Here is a 21,558-nt window from a genome sequence, read left to right as displayed (position 1 = left end):
CGGGGAGTCCAATCGGCGGCCCGCCTGTCGGTGCGTTGTTGTGACGGGTGGACTGGGCTGGCTTTCAGGGGCGAATCAGCTAAAACAGCGGCCTCAGGGCACCAGAGGGTCCCCCTGGAATAATATGTCCAATTTTAAATGTTCTTTATGTTTAATTAAATCAGAGATGGGCAGAGTAGCCAAAAATGTAACTCAAGAAAGAGTAGCACTGCTTTGACATATTTCTACTCAAGTAAAAGTAAAACATAGCTTTCCAATTATTATTATTATTATTATTATTATTATTATTATTATTATTATTATTATTATTATTATTATTATTATTATGCATTTTATCTGTCAGCACCTTTCAAAACACCTTAGAGCACTTTACAACATTAAAAACAAACAGTAAAAAAAATGTAAATGACAAAAACACAAAATAACTAAAAAAAATTGACACAAAGGATACTCAAGTACTGAGTAACTAGTCGTAAAATCTGATATTATATTTTAAAATATATCACTAAACAAAACAACTATAAACTTATGTAATTTATATGTGATGTGCCAAACTTTATAAACTGCATAAAATTAATACTTTTATAACTTTTAACTACAGTCCTATCATGAAGACAGATTTATATTTGGTTACATATTATATCAATCTATATTTTAGTAATGTTAGATGCACTTATAAATCTGTTTTTTTTAACATGTTAAGGGAGTCATCGATTGCTCTCCGCCGTTACCATGCTCTTCACTGTGAGCTCCAAGTGAACTCACAGGGCCTGGCGGTGTTTCCCCCACATAACTTGCATGTGAGTGATCCCGGGGTGTGGTCTGAGAACCGCCCTGGTCGCGCTAGCCGCTCCAGGGTCGGGACCCTGCCGGTGACGCCTGGAGGAGCACCATCGCTCCAAATACTGGGCCCAACCAGGTCCCAGTATTTGTCACTACCGCAAAACACGGAGTGCTGGGCGACTCTTTCGGGTAGTTTATTGTCTCCCGTGGACGTATACATTATATGATACAAATCTGTTCACTGTTCCATGTTTTCTTCATCCCATTGGTGATTTAACAACAGGAATAAAGAGTTTTCCTTCAATCGATTGAGTCAACCATCAAGCAAATTTTTTTGTCTCTATCTGGTTGTATTTGTTATTGAAATATTTAAGTGTTATAAAAAGAAACCTGCAGTCAATAAGAAAATTGACTCCAGGAGTCAAATAATTTTTTAACAACACTCCAAATTCAGAAAGAAAAATAACTTTTAATATCAATAATGACATTAGCATTCAATCATTTTTACTTTATTTGAAGATACAATTCATACAAAGTTATCAAGAAGGTGAAAAACTCTAAAATAAAAGAAAATATGCAGCAATATATAGCCTCAACTTTACTGGAGTGGGTAAAAAGCGCTCTCTTTTTGAAATACCCGTCTTCATAAATCCACAGTATCAATCACATTTATTTTAACCTTATCATGGCTTTAAATAATATTTTTCTAAGTAAAATTATTTAATGTTGCACTCAAATTCAAGCCACATCTTCACATTTCAAAAAGAAATGCAGGCGTCTAGCAGGCTTTGGCATCCTCCAAAACCTAGAAGAAATAGACCTGCTCATAGGCAGTAAAGTTTGAAGTGTAGACAGGAGTGAACTTGTAGATCAATGAAGCGTCTTCCTCCTCAGGAGAGTCAAAATGATGGAAACTCTTCCGTCCTAAACAAAGCACAGATGATTAAAGGCGATACACAGTCGAAGCTGTAATGAGAGGATAATTCTCACCTAATTCTTACCTTCATTGATAAAAAACTCAGCTAGCTGCGACGACACCTGAATGGCATGACTGGAGTGAGGGAAGCTAAGATTTCTGTTCCACTGAAAGCGGTTCACCTCGGGATGCCACTGCACTCCGTAGAACGGATACCTTTTACCTGGCAGGGCAGAGGAAAAGAAAGGACGTTCCATCACCACCCGGCTCAAGAGAAACAGTCTGGTTTTTCACTTCCACACTCAAATAACCTTCAATGGTGGAGACAAACTGAGCTCCATTTTCGGCGACGTTTGTCGACAGCAGGGAGAAGAAACCGCTCAGCTTCTCGTTTTCCTGGAAAGTCTGGAAGAACAGTTTAATTTTCCATTTAAGTTTTCAGCATTTCATCACATTGCAGCTGGAAATGCCAATGTATTTATGTAATAGACCAACACAAAGTAGTTTGTATTTGTGAAGCTGGAGGAAAACAGAAAATCTGAGAAGTGCGGCAAGCATAATTTTTTATTTTTTTTGCTCCAGTTACAGCTGCAGGTTTTTCAAACTTTCAGGCTATACTTTTCAAAATAGCTCAAGCTTAATTAGATGGATGGAGACTATTTGTGAACAGCAAGTCTTGCCACATATTCTTAATTGGATGAAAGTTAGGATTGTAACTTTTAAGAATATGTGCTGATCTGAACTCTTTCTTTGTACGTAACTGTGGTTGCATGTTTAGGGTAAATGTCTCAACTTAACTCAACTTAACTTAAAATTCACTTTTTTTCCTTTTTAAATAAGTTAATTAGGGTTTTATCTTAATGTTTCTGCGCTAATTTTGATGTTTTTGTTAAAATTCGTTTAGTTCTGCCTAAACCGCCTCACTAGCTCAGGCAGTCGGATTTTCTCTGATCGTCTAGACAGTTTGCAAGAAAAACAACGTCTCTGTCATGATTAAAATGGAACATTATCAGGTAAAATCAAGTTGTGTCATATACTTTCAATAGAAAATATTTGCATGAAAAGTATGACGTATTTTCCTTTTAAAAACAACAAAAGAGGAAGATACCTGTACTGTCAGGCCATATTTGTGAAAATTGCCAGTCAGAGGTTCTTCTGTCAAAGCTTTTATTAGCTCTTTAGAAAAACCTTGGAACATCCTGCTGGAGTGGGCCTCTGTAGGAATTAAAGCATTAATTTAGAAACATGAAAATGCATCTATGTAATGTTTAAAACTAAAATGGAAGACGTTTAGATGCATACTGATGTCCTAATGTAAATGAAAAGTTATCAGACTGCAGACTTTCAGGATCTTTCTTCAGGATTAATTTGAACAAATCATGTCTTCTAGCAACAATTAGCAAAAATTCTCTCAAAAACCCCTCTGTGTTGGGGAGGTGATGATGGGATTCGCATCATGTATGTTGCAAAAAACATGAAGTTTAACAACAGTTTATGTTCCCTTAACCTAAAAAACAAACCAAGCAATTAAAAGACGTCAGTGATGCCACAGAAAGGTTTCACCTGTGGTTAAGTTGAGGGGCAAAGCCACATTTCTAGCCGGAGTTGCTGAGAGCAGATTCTCTTCGGCCACCAGCACAGTGAGCAGCTGCATGCCCAGACAGGTTCCCCAGATGGGGAAGAAATCCCCTGCATCGTTGGCCTGGAACAAGAACATTCATTTAACTTCCCTTCGCTCCGAAAACAAAAGAAACGTGAGAACAATGCACAACCTTTAAAGACTGTTTATGAAATCTTTCTCATTTGTGGCCAAAGAGCATAGATGAATTACTGACTGGGTCTAATAGAGTCAGCAAAGCAGATACAAATTAAGAAACACAAATAACTTCAAAAATGAATGATGACAAAGAAATGCAGAGCAGCGATTAAAGCACAAGTACTTGAAGTATACATGTTTTAAAAGCATGCAAAGCTTTCTAACTAGATGCCCTAAATTAATGCAAAGAGACAGTTTGGTAATGAAAAGGATGCAAGATGAGGGTGAAGACACACAAAAATTACAATTAACACAAAATGAAGAACAAATCAGTCAGTGCTGAGAAAATTTTGGGAATATTAACCAGAAAATGAAACATGATGCGTTATACCCACCGTCAGAGCGAGTTTATAAAAAATCTTCGCCACCCTGGCAAAGTCTGAGGTCTTCAAATCCACGGCTCCACCGATGAAAAACAGGCTGAACACCACAAAGAAATTAAAAATGGTCAATATTTTAATTTAATGTTAAATTGTTAACATTAAATTGGTCAATATTTTTTACCATATTAAAAATAATGGTCAATATTTTAATTAAATGTTAAATTGTTCTCCTGCAGAATAATACATATATTGGGCTTTCTCACCCATTTATCTTCTTGAAGATGCTTTCATACTCTGCAGTAGAAAGAGTCAATCTGTAAAAAAAAACCCAGCACAGTCAGTGGTTATTTAATGTTTACACATTTTACAAACAGGAGCTTTCAGATGTCATCACATTTTTAAAAAAAATCATCAAACATTTATTATTTGTTTTTATTGTATAGTTGAGAAATGTTCAATTGGATTGAGATTAGGGATTTGGAAAACATTCCAGAAGCTAAAATTTAACCATCCAAAATAAGTTAATCGTGCGTCCAGGATTATTTTATATTATAAATAATTTATTAACTGACATTTAGGAAGAGTTATGAAGCCATTTCTAGGGCTGTGGGACACCAGGGAGAGAGAGTTGTTCTAAACAAGTGGGGGAAACATGGAAAAGTTGTGAACTTTCCCAGGATTATCCACTAAAAATAGTCCAGGATCTCATCCAGCAGGTCACAAAAGAACCAAGAACAACATCTAATGAGCTTTAGCTCCGTTGCTTCATCGCTGAGGTTCTGTTCTAAAGTCAGAACCACAGCTGAACAAAAATGACACCAAGTCTGTCTGCCTTTCAAACAAAAACTTAACAATCCCAAAGAATTTCAGTAAGACACTGAGGAGACAAATACAGTGTGTGCGCAAGCCGGTTTCAATAAGCAATAATCAATTTATCACACACATAACACAAAACAAGCATGATTATTTGTTTTTCTCATGTGTCTCTTTCTACCAAAGACTGGATCACCAAAGGTTTTATCCATTTAATTGGTTGTTTTGTTTATTTACTTTGCATATTTAAAATGTCTTCTAGTTTTAGCATTAAACGATCGATAGAAATTAAGATTTATTGATCTTTTATTACTTTAAAATGGTTTCAAAAGCAACGTTACCATTTATCACAATAACTTCTTGGGCAATACATCATCCAGGAAACCTTGTTATCATCACAAGGCTACTTTCAAGTCCTGCTAGTCCATCGCTGAATGACTCTAAGTTCAGAAACTGGAGTTTTTGGAAGCGGCCTAGTCAAAGTCTGGGATTCAATGCTATTAGGATGCTGAAGCCTGACTTTAAAAGAGCATTTACACTTGAAAACCTCCAAATGTAGGTAAATCGAACAATTTGCCAAGATGAGAGGACTAAACTTTCTCTACATGGAGGTAAATGACTGCAGTTGTCACAAACTGATAGCAGTTGTTGCTGCAAAACGAGTTAAAATCAGATACTATATTACTTTTTGACTAATCCATTCATGTATTGTGACACTGTCTTTCACTGCAGGGTCACAGGGGGGATAGTGTCTTTCTTCAGAAGCCATTAACGAGAAGAAAACACTCTCCATCACAAAATGAAAAAGTTTAAAAAGAAATCTGCAAATAGAAAGCATTTTTCCTCCACAATGTTGAACCTCTTCTTATCATCTTGTTGCCATTTTCTCAGGTAAAACCACCAGAGCCTCCAACCCACCTGATCGGCACCACCCTGCTTCCCCCCGACGCGATGTAGTTGACGTAAGAGTCGGGTATGTATGTCGCTCCAAAAGGTTTCATGACATCATCTGAGACCATCTGAGTCAAAACACCTGAGCAGCAAAACGAAACACAAAAACAATCAAACGTGGCTGTGGCAAACTAATTTTGCTGGGTTTCTTTTACGCACAGAACTCCTAAATAAAGTTTCTTACCAATCACTGGTCTATCATTCAGCCTCTCCTGTTTGAGATTAGCAGGCATGGCTTCATGGCAACAGATGAGGCAAATGAAAAACAGGAAGAAGCAGATAAAAAATCTTCGGCTGGGCATCTTACCTCTGAACAATTCAGCAAAAAAGATTCTTACAAACCTGCCAGAGGGTTCAGTTTGTGATAATAGTAACTACATACTTATATATGTAGAAGTAGAGGCGGATACAGTCAGAAAGGGGAAGTGAGGAATGCCCTGCTTTGCATGTGATGTCTGTTTTACTGCACATTCCGGTCGGACAAGTTCATTGCTGACGTAAACACAAAATATCCAGCAGATGGCGTGGAATTTTTGAGAAATGTTTCATCCGCTGGTGTGGTAAACAGTCCAGGTTCATGCATCTCACATGGGGTTTTGCAATTAAGGTTTTGAGACCTTGTAGAACCTCCTGCAGAAAATCCGAAAACGTGGTGTCAGACATGATCGTGCGTGTGAAAATGAAAGCAGTAGTTTAAGGCTGAAGCTTTGGACAGGCCGTTTCCGTTTCAGTGATTGCAGTAAGAGTCTGTGAAACTCCAAACTTATTCCAATGAAGCTGCTCAAGCGTTTTGGAAAATCTGTGGCTTTTATGTGCATTTAAAAAACCTTCCCGCTTATAAAACCTGCAAGAAAACATGACTTATTAGGCAACCTGTTCTGAAGTTCTCGGATTACATAACATTAGGGCACAACTTCTTAAAATTTGGAAACTTCGTTGGCCAATAAGAGCACAGTGAACTTCTAGAAAAGCAAGCTGGTTGAAATAACTAAATAAACAAATAATAGGCCATCCTGGATCAATTAAAAGTGACCTATGCTGCCTTGAACAGATTAATATAGGTCTGTACAAAACATGTTCATTACATTATTTGCCTAAAATCTTTCTTAGATAATGTTACTCTGGCTACTTTCAGAACTAGCTGTTCACACTACAGCCTGAAGTGACCCAATTCCGATTTTTTTTTATGTAATGCGACCTGTATCCGATCTTTTCATGGCAGTGTGAACAGCACAGGTCGGATTCTTTTTCGAATGTGACCCATATCCGACACGTATCCGATTCAAATGCGACCTAAAGTTCAGGTCGCATTTATTCGAACTGAACGTCACTGATTCTCAACAAATCTCACTATTCTGCGTTACTGATACGCGCAAGCAGGAAGAAAAACAACAACCATGACGGAATCTAATGATGATTAAGCTGTTAATATGCTGCTCCGGCCGGACAACAACTTCAAATATGTATGCTATGCTCCACCGTTAGCCAGTATTTACTTCCGCAAACACTGAGCACTTCTTCTTTTTATGGCAGTTGGCAGAACATTGAGAACGCTGACGCTATTGCGCCCTCTAGTGCGCATGCGGGACACTTTCAGGTCGTTTGCCCGTTTACACTGCAGAACGCATACAGGTCGCATTTATTGGCAGTGTGAACGGCCCCGGCAAAAAAAATCGGAATTGCCAAAAATCGGAATTGGGTCACTTCAGGCTGCAGTGTGAACGCAGCCTCCTGTCACTTTAAACCCAAATAAGCTGCTGCTGGCCACTCAACATTTACACTGACTGCAAACAGATGTGAAATTATACAACTGTACAACTTTGAAAAGCAGAAGTAGAGCCACCTGCACAACCAACAAAGATGCAGCAAGTAGTTTCTGGACAGTAAGTCAACAACAAAACACTTATCTTATTCATCAGCTGTTGTACAGCAGATAGAGAGGTAAAACCAGCTGACCAACCGTTCTGAAGCTTAGCTTGGGTTGCTAGGTAACGGGCTGGACTTCACCGGGGTTGCTAGGTAACGGGTTGGGCTTACTGGGGTTGCTAGGTGAGGGGCAGTGCCTGCTTTTATGTGATGATACATTCTGGAGGTTTTTCAAATGGCACATTAGTTATTTATAAAACTATTTCTCTGCCCATTTACAGCTAATGTTTAACAACTTATGTTTCTTAAAGAAAGTTTCTGGCAAAGTAACAGAAACCAGGTCTCTGCACACTGTAAAACATTTGAAGGTGGTTTAACTTGAAAATGAAAGTTCACCTTGAACATGCAACTTAAATCAACAAGAAAATTGTATTGGTTTAGATCAAAAATTAAAGTTCATATACTTGATTTAACAAGAGACAAGTTGTCTAAAACATTGTTTTTTAAGTTAATAAATTTTCAATTGTAAGTTTTAACTTAATGCTGCAATTTAAACCAATAATTATTTCACAATACCCCAGAAAGAACTGCCCTCACCTAGTTAAAGAGCATAAATTTTTCTAGGCTTTTTAAAAATGGTCTTAAAGAACCAGATATTATGGTTTATGTAAACTTCTGTATTTAATGAAACAAAAAGTAGTAAATATGTAACCAAACATCCTCTAAAAATTCTCCTTCTCGTTATTCCGGCATTTAGAGAAGAGAAATAGTTTTTATACTCTTAACTGACCCCAAACTGGAAACGCTTGTCTGATTTTAATTCAGACAACTTCATGGTCAGACTGTCTGTTTTTCTAAAGTCTCACTGATGAATGATGCATTCTGCAAGTAAGATACTGACTGCTTATAAAGACTAGTAGAACCCCGTTTCATAAAAACAGTATCACTTTTTCTGTGCTGATCATTTAAACGTTTTACATATTTTCCCTTTTGCTTCACACTCTACATATTGATATTTTAAAAAGTGACAAAAACATGACATTTGAAAGTTTTGCAATAAAATCAATGACATGAGAAGATTTACTGTAGACATTAATGTATTTTTCAAAAACAAGCATTGACAATGGAACAGAAACATGAATTAAAACTGATCTAAAATAATCAGACAAATATCATGCTGGAAATATGAACCACCAAATAATTAAAAGCTTTAATTAGCTACTTTTTATATCAAAAAGAGTAATTGTTATAATTTGGTCAGCATTTTTTACATTTTATTTTGCTTTCAAAAAACATCCAAGGGAATGTAATCTCAGTTTTAGAATAAAGCTGGGTGAATCTTTAATGCTTTATAGGCTCATAAATTCAAGACTGGTGAATTTTATTGATTCAATAGTCAAACATTAAACCAATCTCACGGATGATAGCAAGATAAAAGGATTACAAGCTGATATTACAGAGCTGCAATACAATTTTTTGATATATGTTGAACATTTTTGAGATCATGTCAGTACAAAAACAAGGTTCCAGTGTGAAACAAAGTTAATGTTTTTGTAAAATCCACTAACTGATGGTAAAAATGTCAGCTTCAGGCAACAGAAGAAGAACAATAGACAATATTTGATCAGTTTCTTCTCATAAGCACCTTTTTAAGAGTCTTTTTAAAGCAATTATAATCCACCTTACTGAAAGCAGTAACATTTTAAGTGAACATCACTTTTTCTTTTGCAATAATGAAATTCTAAGGTGGGAAAACCTTAAGTCTGTGGGATGAAGCATCTGCATAAAGTGTTGAAACAAACCCATTTAAAGGAGATCAAAATCAACAGTAACCAAAAGTCTTTGAAACAGCACCAATAAAATGGTTGGTCCTTTCAGTCTCACATCACTCCATTAGAAGACATCCAGATAAATGTCGATCACATCAGCTTTGTCCTGCAAAAACAAAGTGAAAACATTTGATTTCCTTTCGATCAATTTAAATTATTTTGTCAATTTTTACTTAAAAATTGCATACAGAAATGTATCTTTACTTCAGCCAGTAATAAGTCAAAAAATGTCTATTACCATCTCCGCAATCAAATCCTTCCTTCCTATAATGTCTCACCAGCTCTCTGCATGTTTTCACTGTTTATCAATTTACTTTTTAATATATATTTTTATTCCATTCATTAAGCAGTCATAAATTCATACTCTTTCCTCACAAATACATGAAGTTTATTAAATAACAGAAAACCAAGAAATTACATTTGTTTAACTGTTCACGGTTATGAAGCTCAAAACGGAGATGTTTCTGCAACATAAATGGAGTCCACTTGTAAATTCAGTTGATTTTTTAACTGCATTTGGAATCAATAAAATTGACGTAATGCAAACCATGTAATCCTGACTGTCAACTAAACAGAAGAAAAGATTAATCCAAACTGTAATCTACCAGGAGTACAAATGGTTCTACATCTAGACAGAATCAGTAAGAAGAACATAATAAACCACATAAATAGAAACTAAATGAATTTTGCTGAGTTGCATATGAAAGCTTCACGTTACTTAAGACAGGATGTGATTTAGCCAAACCTCCCCCACATTTCAAGCTTCTTTTTCTGGTTGGGCTAAAGTTTACCACTCCTCAGTCGCTTTAGTTGGATATTTCAACATAAACAGCAAATTACTCATAAATTACTCTGTTCCATTTCAGCATACTGATTTTTATTTCCAGATTAAGAAGCAGCCTTACCCTGGAGTCTGGCTATTTCTTTACGAATGTCTTCATAAACAGCAGCTAAAACCTCGTCCTTTGGCTTCAGACCATCCAGAAAAACTGCAAAAACAGGATAAACATGCAGCACCTGCAATCCTTAACATTTTTACAAACAGTGCAGCAGCTTTAAATAATGACAAGTATAACAAAATCAGTACGATCATCATTAGAGAAGGGCAAGTTGCCGCTATCATAGAAGTACCTGTAATAACCAATATGTTGCTCATGCTGAGTCATTATTAAAATTGTACAAGTCCATAATCTAAAGGCCATTCAACATTTTAGATGTCCTCTCACCAATTTCTGAAGTGATTCTCTCCATCTCCTCGCGGTTTTGAAGGTACATCGGCCACACGTATCCATCAAAGTAGTTTGGAGGGTCTGGAGGCGCATACACCCTCATGCTGCCAGGACAAAAACACAGAAACAGCTCTTAAATTAAGATTTCGCAGAAAATCAGAGTGAAAGAAGTACAATGTTTTTAAAATTACACTAATAATACCAAAAAAGAGAGATAAGTACCTCCGTCTCTTCTTACAGACGTCATAAGGTATTTCCAAAAAATATCTCATGTCAAACATCTCATTTAAAGGCCTGGAAGGACAGAATGTGAATAGTATGATTAAAAGACGGCTAGGAGAATTTAATGCTAATATAATATAATAGTATATTATAATATAATATTAAACTGTGAGATGCAACAGAATTAATAGTGACTAGAAACAGCAGATCAGTTATTCTACAAAACATGTTCTATGTAAATACAAGAGACATAATTTCACAGTTTTAATGACAGATTAGAGGTTAAAAAATAAAATGGAAAAACATCCATCCATCATCCATCCATCCTGTATTTTGTACCTGTGGTTGAAAATGAGGAAACCTTCCACTATCAGAATGTAAAGTTCGTCATCGGCGGATGAGTCTTTGGCTATCAGGCCCCGCCGCCTCAGGAACTCATGAGGGTCTTTTCTCCAGGAGTAAACCTCCTTCATCATCTCCTCCATGTGAAGAGCATCAAGCGCTTAAAGAGAAAGCAGTTAGCACCATCTCCATTTCTCAGCTGAGACACAAATTCATTTCAATACACAATAACTGACCTGAAAATTCACTAAAATACCAAAAACAATGTTACCAGAAAAACTTTTTTTAGGACGGGCGTCAAATAAAAAGAGTTGGTTTATAATTATAGAACCTTAATTTCAGTCAAAATCATCAAGTTAAATAACAGACAAGCATTTGTACTTACTGTCATATTGCTTGAAGCCGTTACTGTCCAATGGTACAACAAAGTCATCCTGACAAGAATAAATACGTAACTGTAAATTCTTATCTGTTGTGCCAGAAATTGTTAAAACACCAATATTATCTAAGGAAGCCTTCATGGTTTACTTTAAAATACGTATCCTGAGCAATGATGCTGCTGTTGTGTATTTTCTGGTGAAGAAATTGGGAGAGGGTAGATTTTCCTCCATTGGTCACCCTGCGATTAAAGCAAATGGAAATTATAAAATAAAGAAACCTAACAGAAAATACCTACTTAAGAGTAGGTGTTTCGAATCGTAAAAAGTAAACAGGTCTTATCAGCCCTCACAGCCACATGGTTATCGCAAAGTCTACCGATCCGTTGTCTTGTTGCTTCAGTTTCAAATATTTCTGCACATTTTTCTCTCTTGTTTTCTCCTAGTTTGTATTTAGTGGTCACATCGGAAGCACTTTACAAAGTGAAACCTTGTAATTCCGTTATCAGTGGTTCCGTTTTTTAGTAATGAGCAGCAATGCGTGAAAATTAAGACAGTTACACATAGTTTGCTGACAGCATTCAGGTTTACTTACCCACCAACTCCAACAATTATAGTCTTCATTTGCGAAAGCTCACGGCAAAACTACTGAAGTGTGTCTCTAGTTATAAGAAAATAACAAAAACAAAAAACAAAAAAACTCACGTTTAACCAAGAAACAGCCGCATTGTTTACCTACACAAACACAACCCTCCTCTCTGTCACTCGTTTCCGCCCAAGGACGCATGTGATTCGCTGAAGACGGTGTTACGTCACGCCCTGGTCATTGAAAAAGAAAAAGTATGCGTGTTGGATTAGCTGCCGATTTATGAAAAGATATTTCAATTAAAATGTAAAATATGTTCTTGGTAGCACAATAAATACCTACAATAAAACGTTATTAATATTAGTAACTGTTATTTTTACTGACTATATATTTTACATAAATGAACATAAATTATTACAAATAATATATATTTAAATTTTTATATAAATCATTAAATTAAAATGTATATTATTTTCAATTGTTTATGTTAATAGATAATTACAAATTGTTTGTTAAACAACAAAACAAAAACCATAAACAATTGCAAATAATATAAATGTTAATTTTTATATTCATTATAAAATGTATTAAATTAATTTAGATGAATTATAAAATTAAATGTATATTATTTGTAATTGTTTATACATTTATGTAAAATACAGTAAATAAAAATAACAGTTACTAATATTAATAAAAAATATATTATTTTATTATCTTAATCTTATTATTTTTCTTTTATCATGTTATTATTGTTTTACAGCTATTATTTCTGAGATTACTAACACTAAAAATAAAAGCAATATTCTTGAAAATATTAATGAAATTGTCCATATTAGTTGGCCTAACACACAAAATACTAAATCAACATTAACTTTACAATATCTATCTATCTATCTATCTATCTATCTATCTATCTATCTATCTATCTATCTATCTATCTATCTATCTATCTATCTATCTATCTATCTATCTATCTATCTATCTATCTATCTATCTATCTATCTATCAAAAGCTGTGCGCATGCGCACGTCAAGTTTTCCGCTTAAGTTAACTTCCTCATTAGCAGCGTTAGCTTCAAAGTGATCCACAGTCCAGCGTCGTCTCTGTCTGAACCATCTTTTTTTCGGTTCGTCTTCGAGCCTCACAGATGTCTAAGCCTCCTCCCAAGCCGGCCAAGCCAGGTAAGACTACGTTTTCGGTGACTTTTGGCTTAATTTTCCCCAAAAACTTTTCTTTCGGTGTTGTTTGGTACGTGGACAGTGCACCTTGTCTTGTTGAGTGGCTGAAGCTAATGGGCGGGTGCGCTTGTTAAGCTTTCTGAAAGCTCGGTGTAGAAGACTTAAATGCAGTAATTAACTGCTTTATCTCGGGACATTCAATAATATGACTTCAGAGGAAAGAAGGGGTAAGGAGGCTTTAGTTGGGTGTTTGCTGGCTGACCGGGGCACCAAGCTCTGAGGCCGCCGTCACTTCCCTATTTCCATCATCCATGCAGTAAATGCAGCTTGCTGCCCCAGAGGTAGCTTCATTCAGATAGGTGCCTGTGTGGTCACACCTCTGTATTCTGATTGTCTTCATTCCAATACAAAGGACGCCTTTTAAATCAGATTTCCTTAGAGGTCATTTTTACAAATATTGTCTGCAGCAGCTACTGACATTATGCATTGACATCCATTTTTCCTGCAACATTTGAATTAAAAAAAATGCACGAAACTTAATGTTTTCAATGTTTTTTCATGCTAAATTATTCCTTTTCTCTACATTCAAAATACTTAATAGGGCTTATTTAAAATGTTGTCAGACCTAAACTTAATTAATGCATAAACTCAGATACTGCTTCTTTTGTGTGGATATGTAAAATGCTGTAAATTGACAAAAATCTATTTGTTCGCTTGACTGTTCTATAACTTTCTGTATTATTTGATCACTTTTATTATCAAAATTGCTGATTTTACGCCAAGTTTATTCATATACATGGTACTGGAAGGTGAGTGCAGTGCTGCGCCTTACCACTGGTGGCGCTGTGGTGCACACAGTAATGTGCATTTCCACTTCCGTCTCTAAAAATCGCCAGTGTACGTGTTGATTACGCGTATCCCATGCATTTTCTTTGGAGATAAAAGATGACACTTTTCATAGGAGTATCATGAGGAAATGTGAGTTAATTTTAGTCACAATACGTAACAGTAACCTAGCTTTCTTTGATGAAATTAACACTGTAAATGTTTAAGACGAAATTGGAACGATTAATTGGACTGATCTTGGCGAATTACTCATTGAAATAATCATCAAATAATCTAGTAATCGATTAATTAACTGGAGTATACTCAAAATTAACTGACCACAAATTAAGCCAAAACTGTAAATAAATAAATAAATAAATAAATAAATAATATATATAAATCAACAAATCGGCCTAACGTTTTATTGATAAGTGGCAAACAAATGGATGAGCTTTTCACATGTTGATGTTGCAAGTATTTATTTATTTTTAGCTGCAGATGCATCATTTTGCTGCAAATGATCGTGTGTACACTAAAGGGATGCTGTTCAGGAAATCTAGGCAATAAAATTATTTTCTCATTTAAAAAGGGAATTGAATGATTTATTTGCATCTTTTAATGTGTTTATATTATTGCATAAAATAGGCTTAAATGAAAAATTTGTAAAATGTGCCCATTTTAAAAAATCTGATTTAAACCGAATAATCAATAGAATAATAGAGTACTGAAATAATCACTAGTTGTAGCCCTATGTTATGCCATTAAGTAACTCATACCTGCAGGATTTAGTTCAAACTGGAATCGGAACCAAAAGTAACTGGACATCGAGTTCAACAGTAAAACAAGTTCAGAGAAGAAAATACAGTTGAAGTAAATTACAAGATTAAAAAGTTTTATGTGCATTTCTGTCCTTTAATTCCTGAAAAAACTTAACAGAAAATAAGCCTGGAGGCCATAGTTTCAGTACATTGTCATTACAGGTACAACATGGAGAACAAACTGCCCTGAAACCATCAGAAACACATTTTATGTTTCAGCTTTTTGGCTACAAATTAAAAGTGGAAGAAACTCAAGACACACTATTAGCTTAGATATCTACTTACAGCAATAAAGCAGGGATAAAAATCACAAAAAAACTGTATGTAGCCAATATATTTTTATTCTATTTGTAAATGCTTGCATTTATGTCATAAATTGTTCTTGTTACCATTTTTGTTGTTTAATTTGATTTCTGGATGTGATCTCAGGTGTCCCACGTTTGCTTTTTGACACCAAGTTTGGTAACCAATGTTTTACAAAAACATAAATTTTGATTATACAATAAGTAATCAATGAATTCACAGGATTAGACCCAGAATGAACAGAGGTGCATCTTATTAGCGGTAGCAACAAACTTGATGGCTCCACAGAAGGCTGTTTGGATTATTTGGATTATGTCGTCATGTCTGGTTCGTCATATAACAGGTTAAATCAGGTGCTGGTTTTCCGTCTGTATCTGGTTGTGCAAAGAGTTTGTATTTGGTTTTGTTCCCTTTTTTAGATTTCTGCTTTTTACTACATAATCTGACTACTAACTGTAATCCCGACTCATAACAGATGCTGCAGGATTTTGAGTGTTGCATTCAGATTTAACAAGACCAGGTGTGCAGATGTTGCTTCAAACAGCTGGCATTTGGTTTGCAATAATGAGATTAATTTTGCAAGTTGCCACAGATTTCTAGCCAAACACAAATTCTTGTATTTAGGAATTAAGAAATTAAACAGAACTCCTATTGTTGTTTTTTTGTGAACTGTACAAAAACTCCTATTTTTCTCTTTTTGGTCCTGTTTTAGGTTATTTTCCACTTGAATCTGCTCTGTTGCAGAGGGTTTTAGATAAAGCCAGAGCCCGGCCTCCTGAGCTGAGGTATTTGTGTGTTTAAAATAACATGACTGTGCCTGCAGAGCAGCAGACATGAACAGAACTGGTGTTGTGTGGTGGTACAGACCCCCCCCCGTACCCCCCCCCCCCCCCAGTTTAACCTCTAAACACTGTGCATTTAAACATTCCAGGTGCTGAAATAAAAGATTTTAAAACTCCTAATTCTAATAATCGTAAATGTATTCAAGCTTGTCAGTAATTAGATCGCCATCTGACCTTTTGATTAATTTCCGTTTGTTACACAATGTGAGATTTCCTCATGTGTTCTCTGCATACGTCTGCTTGTATATTTACAGCAGACACCACAGATGCATTTTATTTTTACAGCTTACCCAGTAAAGATAATAAATGCACATATAAAGAATGCATCTGTTTGTGGTTTTAAATCATGTCGTTGACCTAATCGGGGTGTGACACGTTTGAAAAGGAAGTTGGCTGAACAAAGTAGCACAGGGTGATGACGCCTCGCCAAAAGAAAGATGCAGATCTGTCCTTTTTGTTTGGTTGCAGAGTTCGACTCATTCTGGTCAAGCTCAGCTGAATCGACGCCTCGTTATTTGTGTGCAACCCGGCGGCTCTACTGTTTACTAAACTTTGAATTTCTGTTGTCAGGGCGGTGAGACTTCAGGTTTAAATGTTTAAAAATGCTTCTTTAAGCTTTTTTGTGGGTTTCTGAGCGACTTCTGAAGGCAGACCACAACCACCCGGGTTGCATTCTTGTAGCAAAGCGAACTCCAGGCCAGAGCAGGCCCAGAGGGAAGGCGCAGTTGCACAATGACCCACTGTGTGTCTTTTTGTGCTGCATGTAGTAATAAGTGTGTTTTGTTATTGGCTGCAGGAGAATCGTACCGATCTGATTTGTTGTTGTTACAGTATTTCACCTTGTTGAAGCCAGCTGGGCTGCAGGAGTGAACTTGCACTTATTGTGCTGCGACTCCTTTGCGTGTCCTTGGTGTGTTTTTTCCATCATGGCTTCCGTTTTAACCTGTCTAGCAGCTCCATGTTTCATTTAACAAATTGTTTTTATGTTCTTTTCCAGGCCAAGTGAAGGTGTTCAGAGCGTTGTTCACCTTCGATCCCAGAACGGTAAGGGCTGTCATTTATATTCGGCAATATGTTTTGATTAATAGTGACAATTTCTCAATATAACTTATTAAAATGGAACTTTATATGTAATATTAGTTATTTAATATGTTTAGAGATCTGCATCGATTCCTGTTGCAGAATACAGTAAATCATGGTTAATTATTGATGCAAAAAATTGAGATTTATAAAAATTCTGGGATTTTTTTAACCCTGTAGTGCCTGAATATATTCAATAGTATTTAAAAAATTTTTTGCTTGAATTGTTTTTAACTGTGACCTGTTGCAATAACCAATTAACCACATGGTAAAACGATCTTGATTCTGATATTGTTTGAAGGGCAATTTTGTTTAGAGACATCCTAATGCATATTATTTATTGCTTTTAGCTTTTTTTATTTTGGATATTTGTTATTTCTCCAATTCTAATGTGGATTGTCATTTACAAAATTAAAGTTTATTGGTCTTTAAATGTGCCATTATCAATATATTACTGGAAAGTAGTCTAAAGAACAACTATATTATTTATTTCTGGGCAATTTATCACTACAGGCCTCCCTAGAATTAATATAAATGTTGATATGATGCTAATCAGTGACTTTAAGCTCATAAAGAATAGAATTATTTTGAATTACAATAAATATTTTTCTCATCATCACAATATTTCAAATATAGCCAAAATGCTTCAAAATCACATTGCTGCATAGTCCCTGGGTCTACGATCCCCTTATTGATCTTAAGAAACTAAAATTTTAATTTTAATTTGCATGTAAAATAATAAAAAAAAAAAAGTTAATTAAAATATGAATAATAAAACTTAACTGAATTAAATTTGTTCTTGAGTCCACAATTTTTACACATTCAGAATTCTGGTACATGTAATTATGTAATTTTTTATGTAATTTATTTGTTTTTATTTTTATTTGTTTTATTAATAATCCAAAGTTGTAATTTAAATGAATTTTGCATAGCTGAGCGATACCAGATGCAGTTCACCATCTGACCACTAGATGGGGGCAGAATGTCTTATTATGGAGTCCTTAGCAACCAGATCTTTAGCTCGTTTAACGATCATTATTAATTTGTTTTGGATTTTGCAAAGTGAGTTTTGAGTTGTACAAAACTAAAAGACCCTTGGGGGTAAAAAAAAAGAACCTAATTTATTAAGTTTATATTTTACAACATGCTGCTGTGTTTACAATTAAACAAACTGCAATTTACTTTTTGTTATGAGCTTTTTTGGTAACAAAGAAGTACATTAAATGTATATGAGGGGAAAAAAGTTCCCTTTCTGGATAAAATCAGGTCAGTTAGATTTTTTTGGGGAAAGTGGACAACTTAAAAAAATAAAACGACAATTAACTTGCTGTTTACATAAAAATTAGGGGGAAAAAACTCTGTGTAAATGTTAGAACTCCTAGATATACCATATTTTTAAAAATTTTTATAATGATTATTCCCAATTTTGATAGTTTTTTTTCTTTATCGCCACTATGGAGGAGGTAAAGAGCCAGTTGTGGTTCTGGTTGCAGATGTTTTCCTTTTGCTCTTTGATTTCCAAAATGTTCCCAATATTTCCAAGGACCCATTTCAGTTTGCCATCCATTTCTCTGTGCATGTTAGCTTTTATGTAGTCTCTCAATTAATTTAGCAATCAGATCTTTAGCTATAGGAATTATTTTATTTCTGCAGGATAGACTAAACAAAATTTGTGTTGAAATAGTTTTAAGCACAGGCTGGTAGACAAATTGAATGAAAACAAGTGGAGGTGAACTATTTAACAAATATCGACTGTAATCGGAACATCATCAAAAAATGACTGAAGTTAATTTGATTAATATAGAAGGCAAAGTTGATGTTGAAGTTAATCAGTGTGTCTAGGTGTCCCAGAGTAACAATGTGTTTTTTTTCAGCCAGATGAGTTGTACTTTGAAGAAGGAGACATTTTGTACATCTCAGACACGGTTGGTAAAAGTTGGGATTTCTCTGCCGCCTTTCTCACAATCTTTAACTCTGCAGTTATTCTTCCTCTTTAATGTGAATCCTGCGACCTCTGCATTTTTTCTCTCTCCTTGCTACATGTTATACATCCCTAAACACATAACATGCTCCAGCTTTATTTCACTTCTCCTTTTCATTTACTCTGTGTTCTTAAATTTACTCTTTTTATTCTGCTTCTAAAAATGAATGCTTATTTCAGAGCGACTCTAATTGGTGGAAGGGGACATGTAGAGGGAGGACAGGACTAATTCCTAGTAACTATGGTGAGTAAAGGAAAGATAGTCCAGAAATAACCTAATAATTTCACACAACAGTAGTATTACATGATCTTGTTTTTCAGTTGCTGAGCAGGCAGAATCTATTGATAATCCAATGCATGAAGCAGCTAAACGAGGTACGACTGTCTCAGTATTTAAATCGTTTGATCTTTTAATATTTTCAAGCTGCCTTGATCTTTTAAACTGCTTATGCCTACCAACCTGTGTGTTTTCGCTCATTTGTGTATAATCTCAGGCAATATGAGCTGGCTGAGGGAATGTCTGGACAACAAGGTTGGGATTAACGGGTTGGATAAGGCGGGAAACACTGCCCTCTACTGGGGATGCCACGGAGGACATAAAGGTAAGCAGTGAACGTCATGTTATTCATCTCTGAATGTGACACAGGAAGTGTATTGTAACAAAAAGGAATTTTTTTTGGCCCTTCTTTGTTCATATTATCCTAAACATGTTCAATATGTTTTCCATTTCCTGTCAGATGTGGTGGAGTTGTTGCTAAGCCAGCCCAACGTGGAGGTCAACCAGCAGGTGAGATGATTTTAAAAGCTCATTAGCAGCTTCACTCAAAGCTCGTTTGAACATTTGAAAACAGGAAACATTTTCAGAGAGTAAAACCATAACCGAAGGTATTGGATATCAATAACTTCTACTAGAAAAGCACCAATAAATAAAAAGTTAGATTTTTCTCCATCATTTGTCAAATGCACTAAAAACTAAGATTCTGCATTGTTTGTGTACTTGTAAACCTTTCATCTAACATGATGTTGTATGCATAATTTAAAAAAAAAAACTTTAATGTGCTTTGATGTGATGCCTTCATTAAAATTTTCTCTTATGTTGACTCTAAGTCAGACTTTAAAGAAAACTAGAAAATGACTTGGAAATCAAATCAGTTTCTCTCTTTTAACCATTTATATCTAAATAACAAAATGAAATGTTATAAGTATATTTAATACATACTGAGAATCAAATTCCTACCAATGACATAAACCATAATGAAAAAAACCTAGATGAAAATATTAAAGTAAAGATGAGTTTGGAAAATAGAGATTTAATTTAAAAGTTAATGCAAATAAAGTTGGCAAAGGTCAACTTGTCTTTTCAAAAAGTAACTTAATTTCTACACAAGGATACATTTCTCACCATGTTGGAAAGAAAATTTCCCCAAAATTTTCTGTTGACTTTTTCTATGATAAAGTCAACAAAAACTAGACTAAACCTAAGATGACTAAAATTGTGACTAAATAAAAAGTCTGTCAATATTAACACTGAGTTTTTAATTCAATTTTCTATGAAGTTAAATTCCTGATTTGAATTATGATTAAAACGACTTTTTAAAATTACCACTAACTTCCAAGTTTAAACATGTCGTTAGTTTGTCACTGGTTGAGTGAATGGGTGTTAAATAGTGTCGTAGTAGTTTAATGATCTTGTTTTTATATTTTAGAATAAACTGGGAGACACACCGCTGCACGCTGCTGCCTGGAAGGGTTATTCTGACATCGTGGAAATGCTGCTTGCTAAAAGTTAGTTTCTCCTTTCATCTTAAATGGACACTGATATTTGAGAAATGATAAAGATTTGTCAAGCACATCAAATTTTGATTTCCTTCCAGTTTTCATTTTCTTTGTTTCTACATCTCTGTAGTTTACTTCAGTGTCGATGTGTTTGTTTCAGATGCGAGGATAGACATCAAAAACAACGAGTGTAAACTGGCTGTCGAAATGGCCACCAACGCCCAGTGTGCTTCACTCATCAAAAAGAAGCTGGGAACCAGTAAGTTCTTCCTCGCGTACAGAACGACACGGACAGGGAACTGTAAATGAACTATTTGTTCACTTGCTGTCTGCATTTTGGAGGGTTTTCTTTATTTGAAAGGTCTGATAAATATCAGAAATTCATCATGGTTTACAAAAAATATAATATGATACAGGTTTGACTTTTTGGACTGAATAAGTGAACTATTCTACATTTATAGGTTTGTTTCTTTTGTTACAGCCATCACCCGGACACATAGCAACGCTGAGGAGTATTTGGACGACGAGGACTCTGACTGAGCCGGCTCCGGCTCGCTCGGACCGTCTTTGCCGTTTTACATTGTTGGTTCTCTGGAGGTCGTGGAACTTTTAAGATTTTTGTTTTTGTTGTTTTTCCTGCAAGTCTAAAATGGGATTATCTTTAACTGAAACTCCATTTTAGCTGAAATATTTTGTTCAAAC

General features: G+C 35.3%; 3 protein-coding genes across 6 annotated transcripts; 1 reads left to right on the top strand and 2 right to left on the bottom strand.

Moving 5' to 3' along the window:
- Positions 1-1,232: 1,232 nt before the first annotated feature.
- Positions 1,233-6,706, bottom strand: LOC103470103 (gamma-glutamyl hydrolase). 2 transcript variants are annotated; one of them, XM_081610743.1, is made up of 11 exons: positions 5,985-6,706; positions 5,910-5,911; positions 5,787-5,837; positions 5,570-5,684; positions 4,102-4,152; positions 3,851-3,935; positions 3,263-3,401; positions 2,808-2,914; positions 2,011-2,104; positions 1,785-1,922; positions 1,233-1,707 (listed from the first exon to the last, which is right to left on the bottom strand). In XM_081610743.1, the coding sequence occupies exons 1-11, from the start codon at positions 6,071-6,073 to the stop codon at positions 1,589-1,591; spliced, it is 990 nt and encodes a 329-aa protein (XP_081466869.1). In that variant the 5' UTR covers positions 6,074-6,706; the 3' UTR covers positions 1,233-1,588. The 2 variants fall into 2 exon arrangements, with proteins under 2 accessions (XP_081466869.1, XP_008416492.1); XM_008418270.3 differs by lacking the exon at positions 5,910-5,911 and having other exon boundaries at positions 5,945-6,011.
- Positions 6,707-8,547: 1,841 nt separating this feature from the next.
- On the bottom strand, positions 8,548-12,311 carry LOC103470104 (nicotinamide riboside kinase 1-like). 3 transcript variants are annotated; one of them, XM_008418274.3, is made up of 8 exons: positions 12,063-12,276; positions 11,619-11,709; positions 11,476-11,524; positions 11,088-11,250; positions 10,749-10,820; positions 10,524-10,630; positions 10,203-10,314; positions 8,548-9,403 (listed from the first exon to the last, which is right to left on the bottom strand). In XM_008418274.3, the coding sequence occupies exons 1-7, from the start codon at positions 12,089-12,091 to the stop codon at positions 10,235-10,237; spliced, it is 591 nt and encodes a 196-aa protein (XP_008416496.1). In that variant the 5' UTR covers positions 12,092-12,276; the 3' UTR covers positions 8,548-9,403; positions 10,203-10,234. The 3 variants fall into 3 exon arrangements, with proteins under 3 accessions (XP_008416496.1, XP_008416495.1, XP_017161995.1); XM_008418273.3 differs by having other exon boundaries at positions 10,203-10,286; positions 12,063-12,269; XM_017306506.2 differs by having other exon boundaries at positions 10,203-10,286; positions 11,476-11,709; positions 12,173-12,311.
- Positions 12,312-13,080: 769 nt separating this feature from the next.
- ostf1 (osteoclast stimulating factor 1) lies at positions 13,081-21,532 on the top strand. The gene is made up of 10 exons (XM_008418275.2): positions 13,081-13,234; positions 17,017-17,063; positions 18,974-19,024; positions 19,261-19,324; positions 19,402-19,455; positions 19,575-19,682; positions 19,818-19,867; positions 20,787-20,865; positions 21,017-21,115; positions 21,338-21,532. Exons 1-10 carry the CDS (start codon positions 13,201-13,203, stop codon positions 21,394-21,396), a joined length of 645 nt encoding a protein of 214 aa, XP_008416497.1. The 5' UTR covers positions 13,081-13,200; the 3' UTR covers positions 21,397-21,532.
- Positions 21,533-21,558: the final 26 nt, after the last annotated feature.

This window comes from Poecilia reticulata, chromosome 9, assembly GCF_904066995.2.
Source record: "Poecilia reticulata chromosome 9, P_reticulata-male-v2, whole genome shotgun sequence".
Classification (NCBI taxonomy): domain Eukaryota; kingdom Metazoa; phylum Chordata; class Actinopteri; order Cyprinodontiformes; family Poeciliidae; genus Poecilia; species Poecilia reticulata.
Note: the sequence above shows the minus strand (reverse complement) of the source record. Positions and strands in the feature narration are given on the sequence as shown.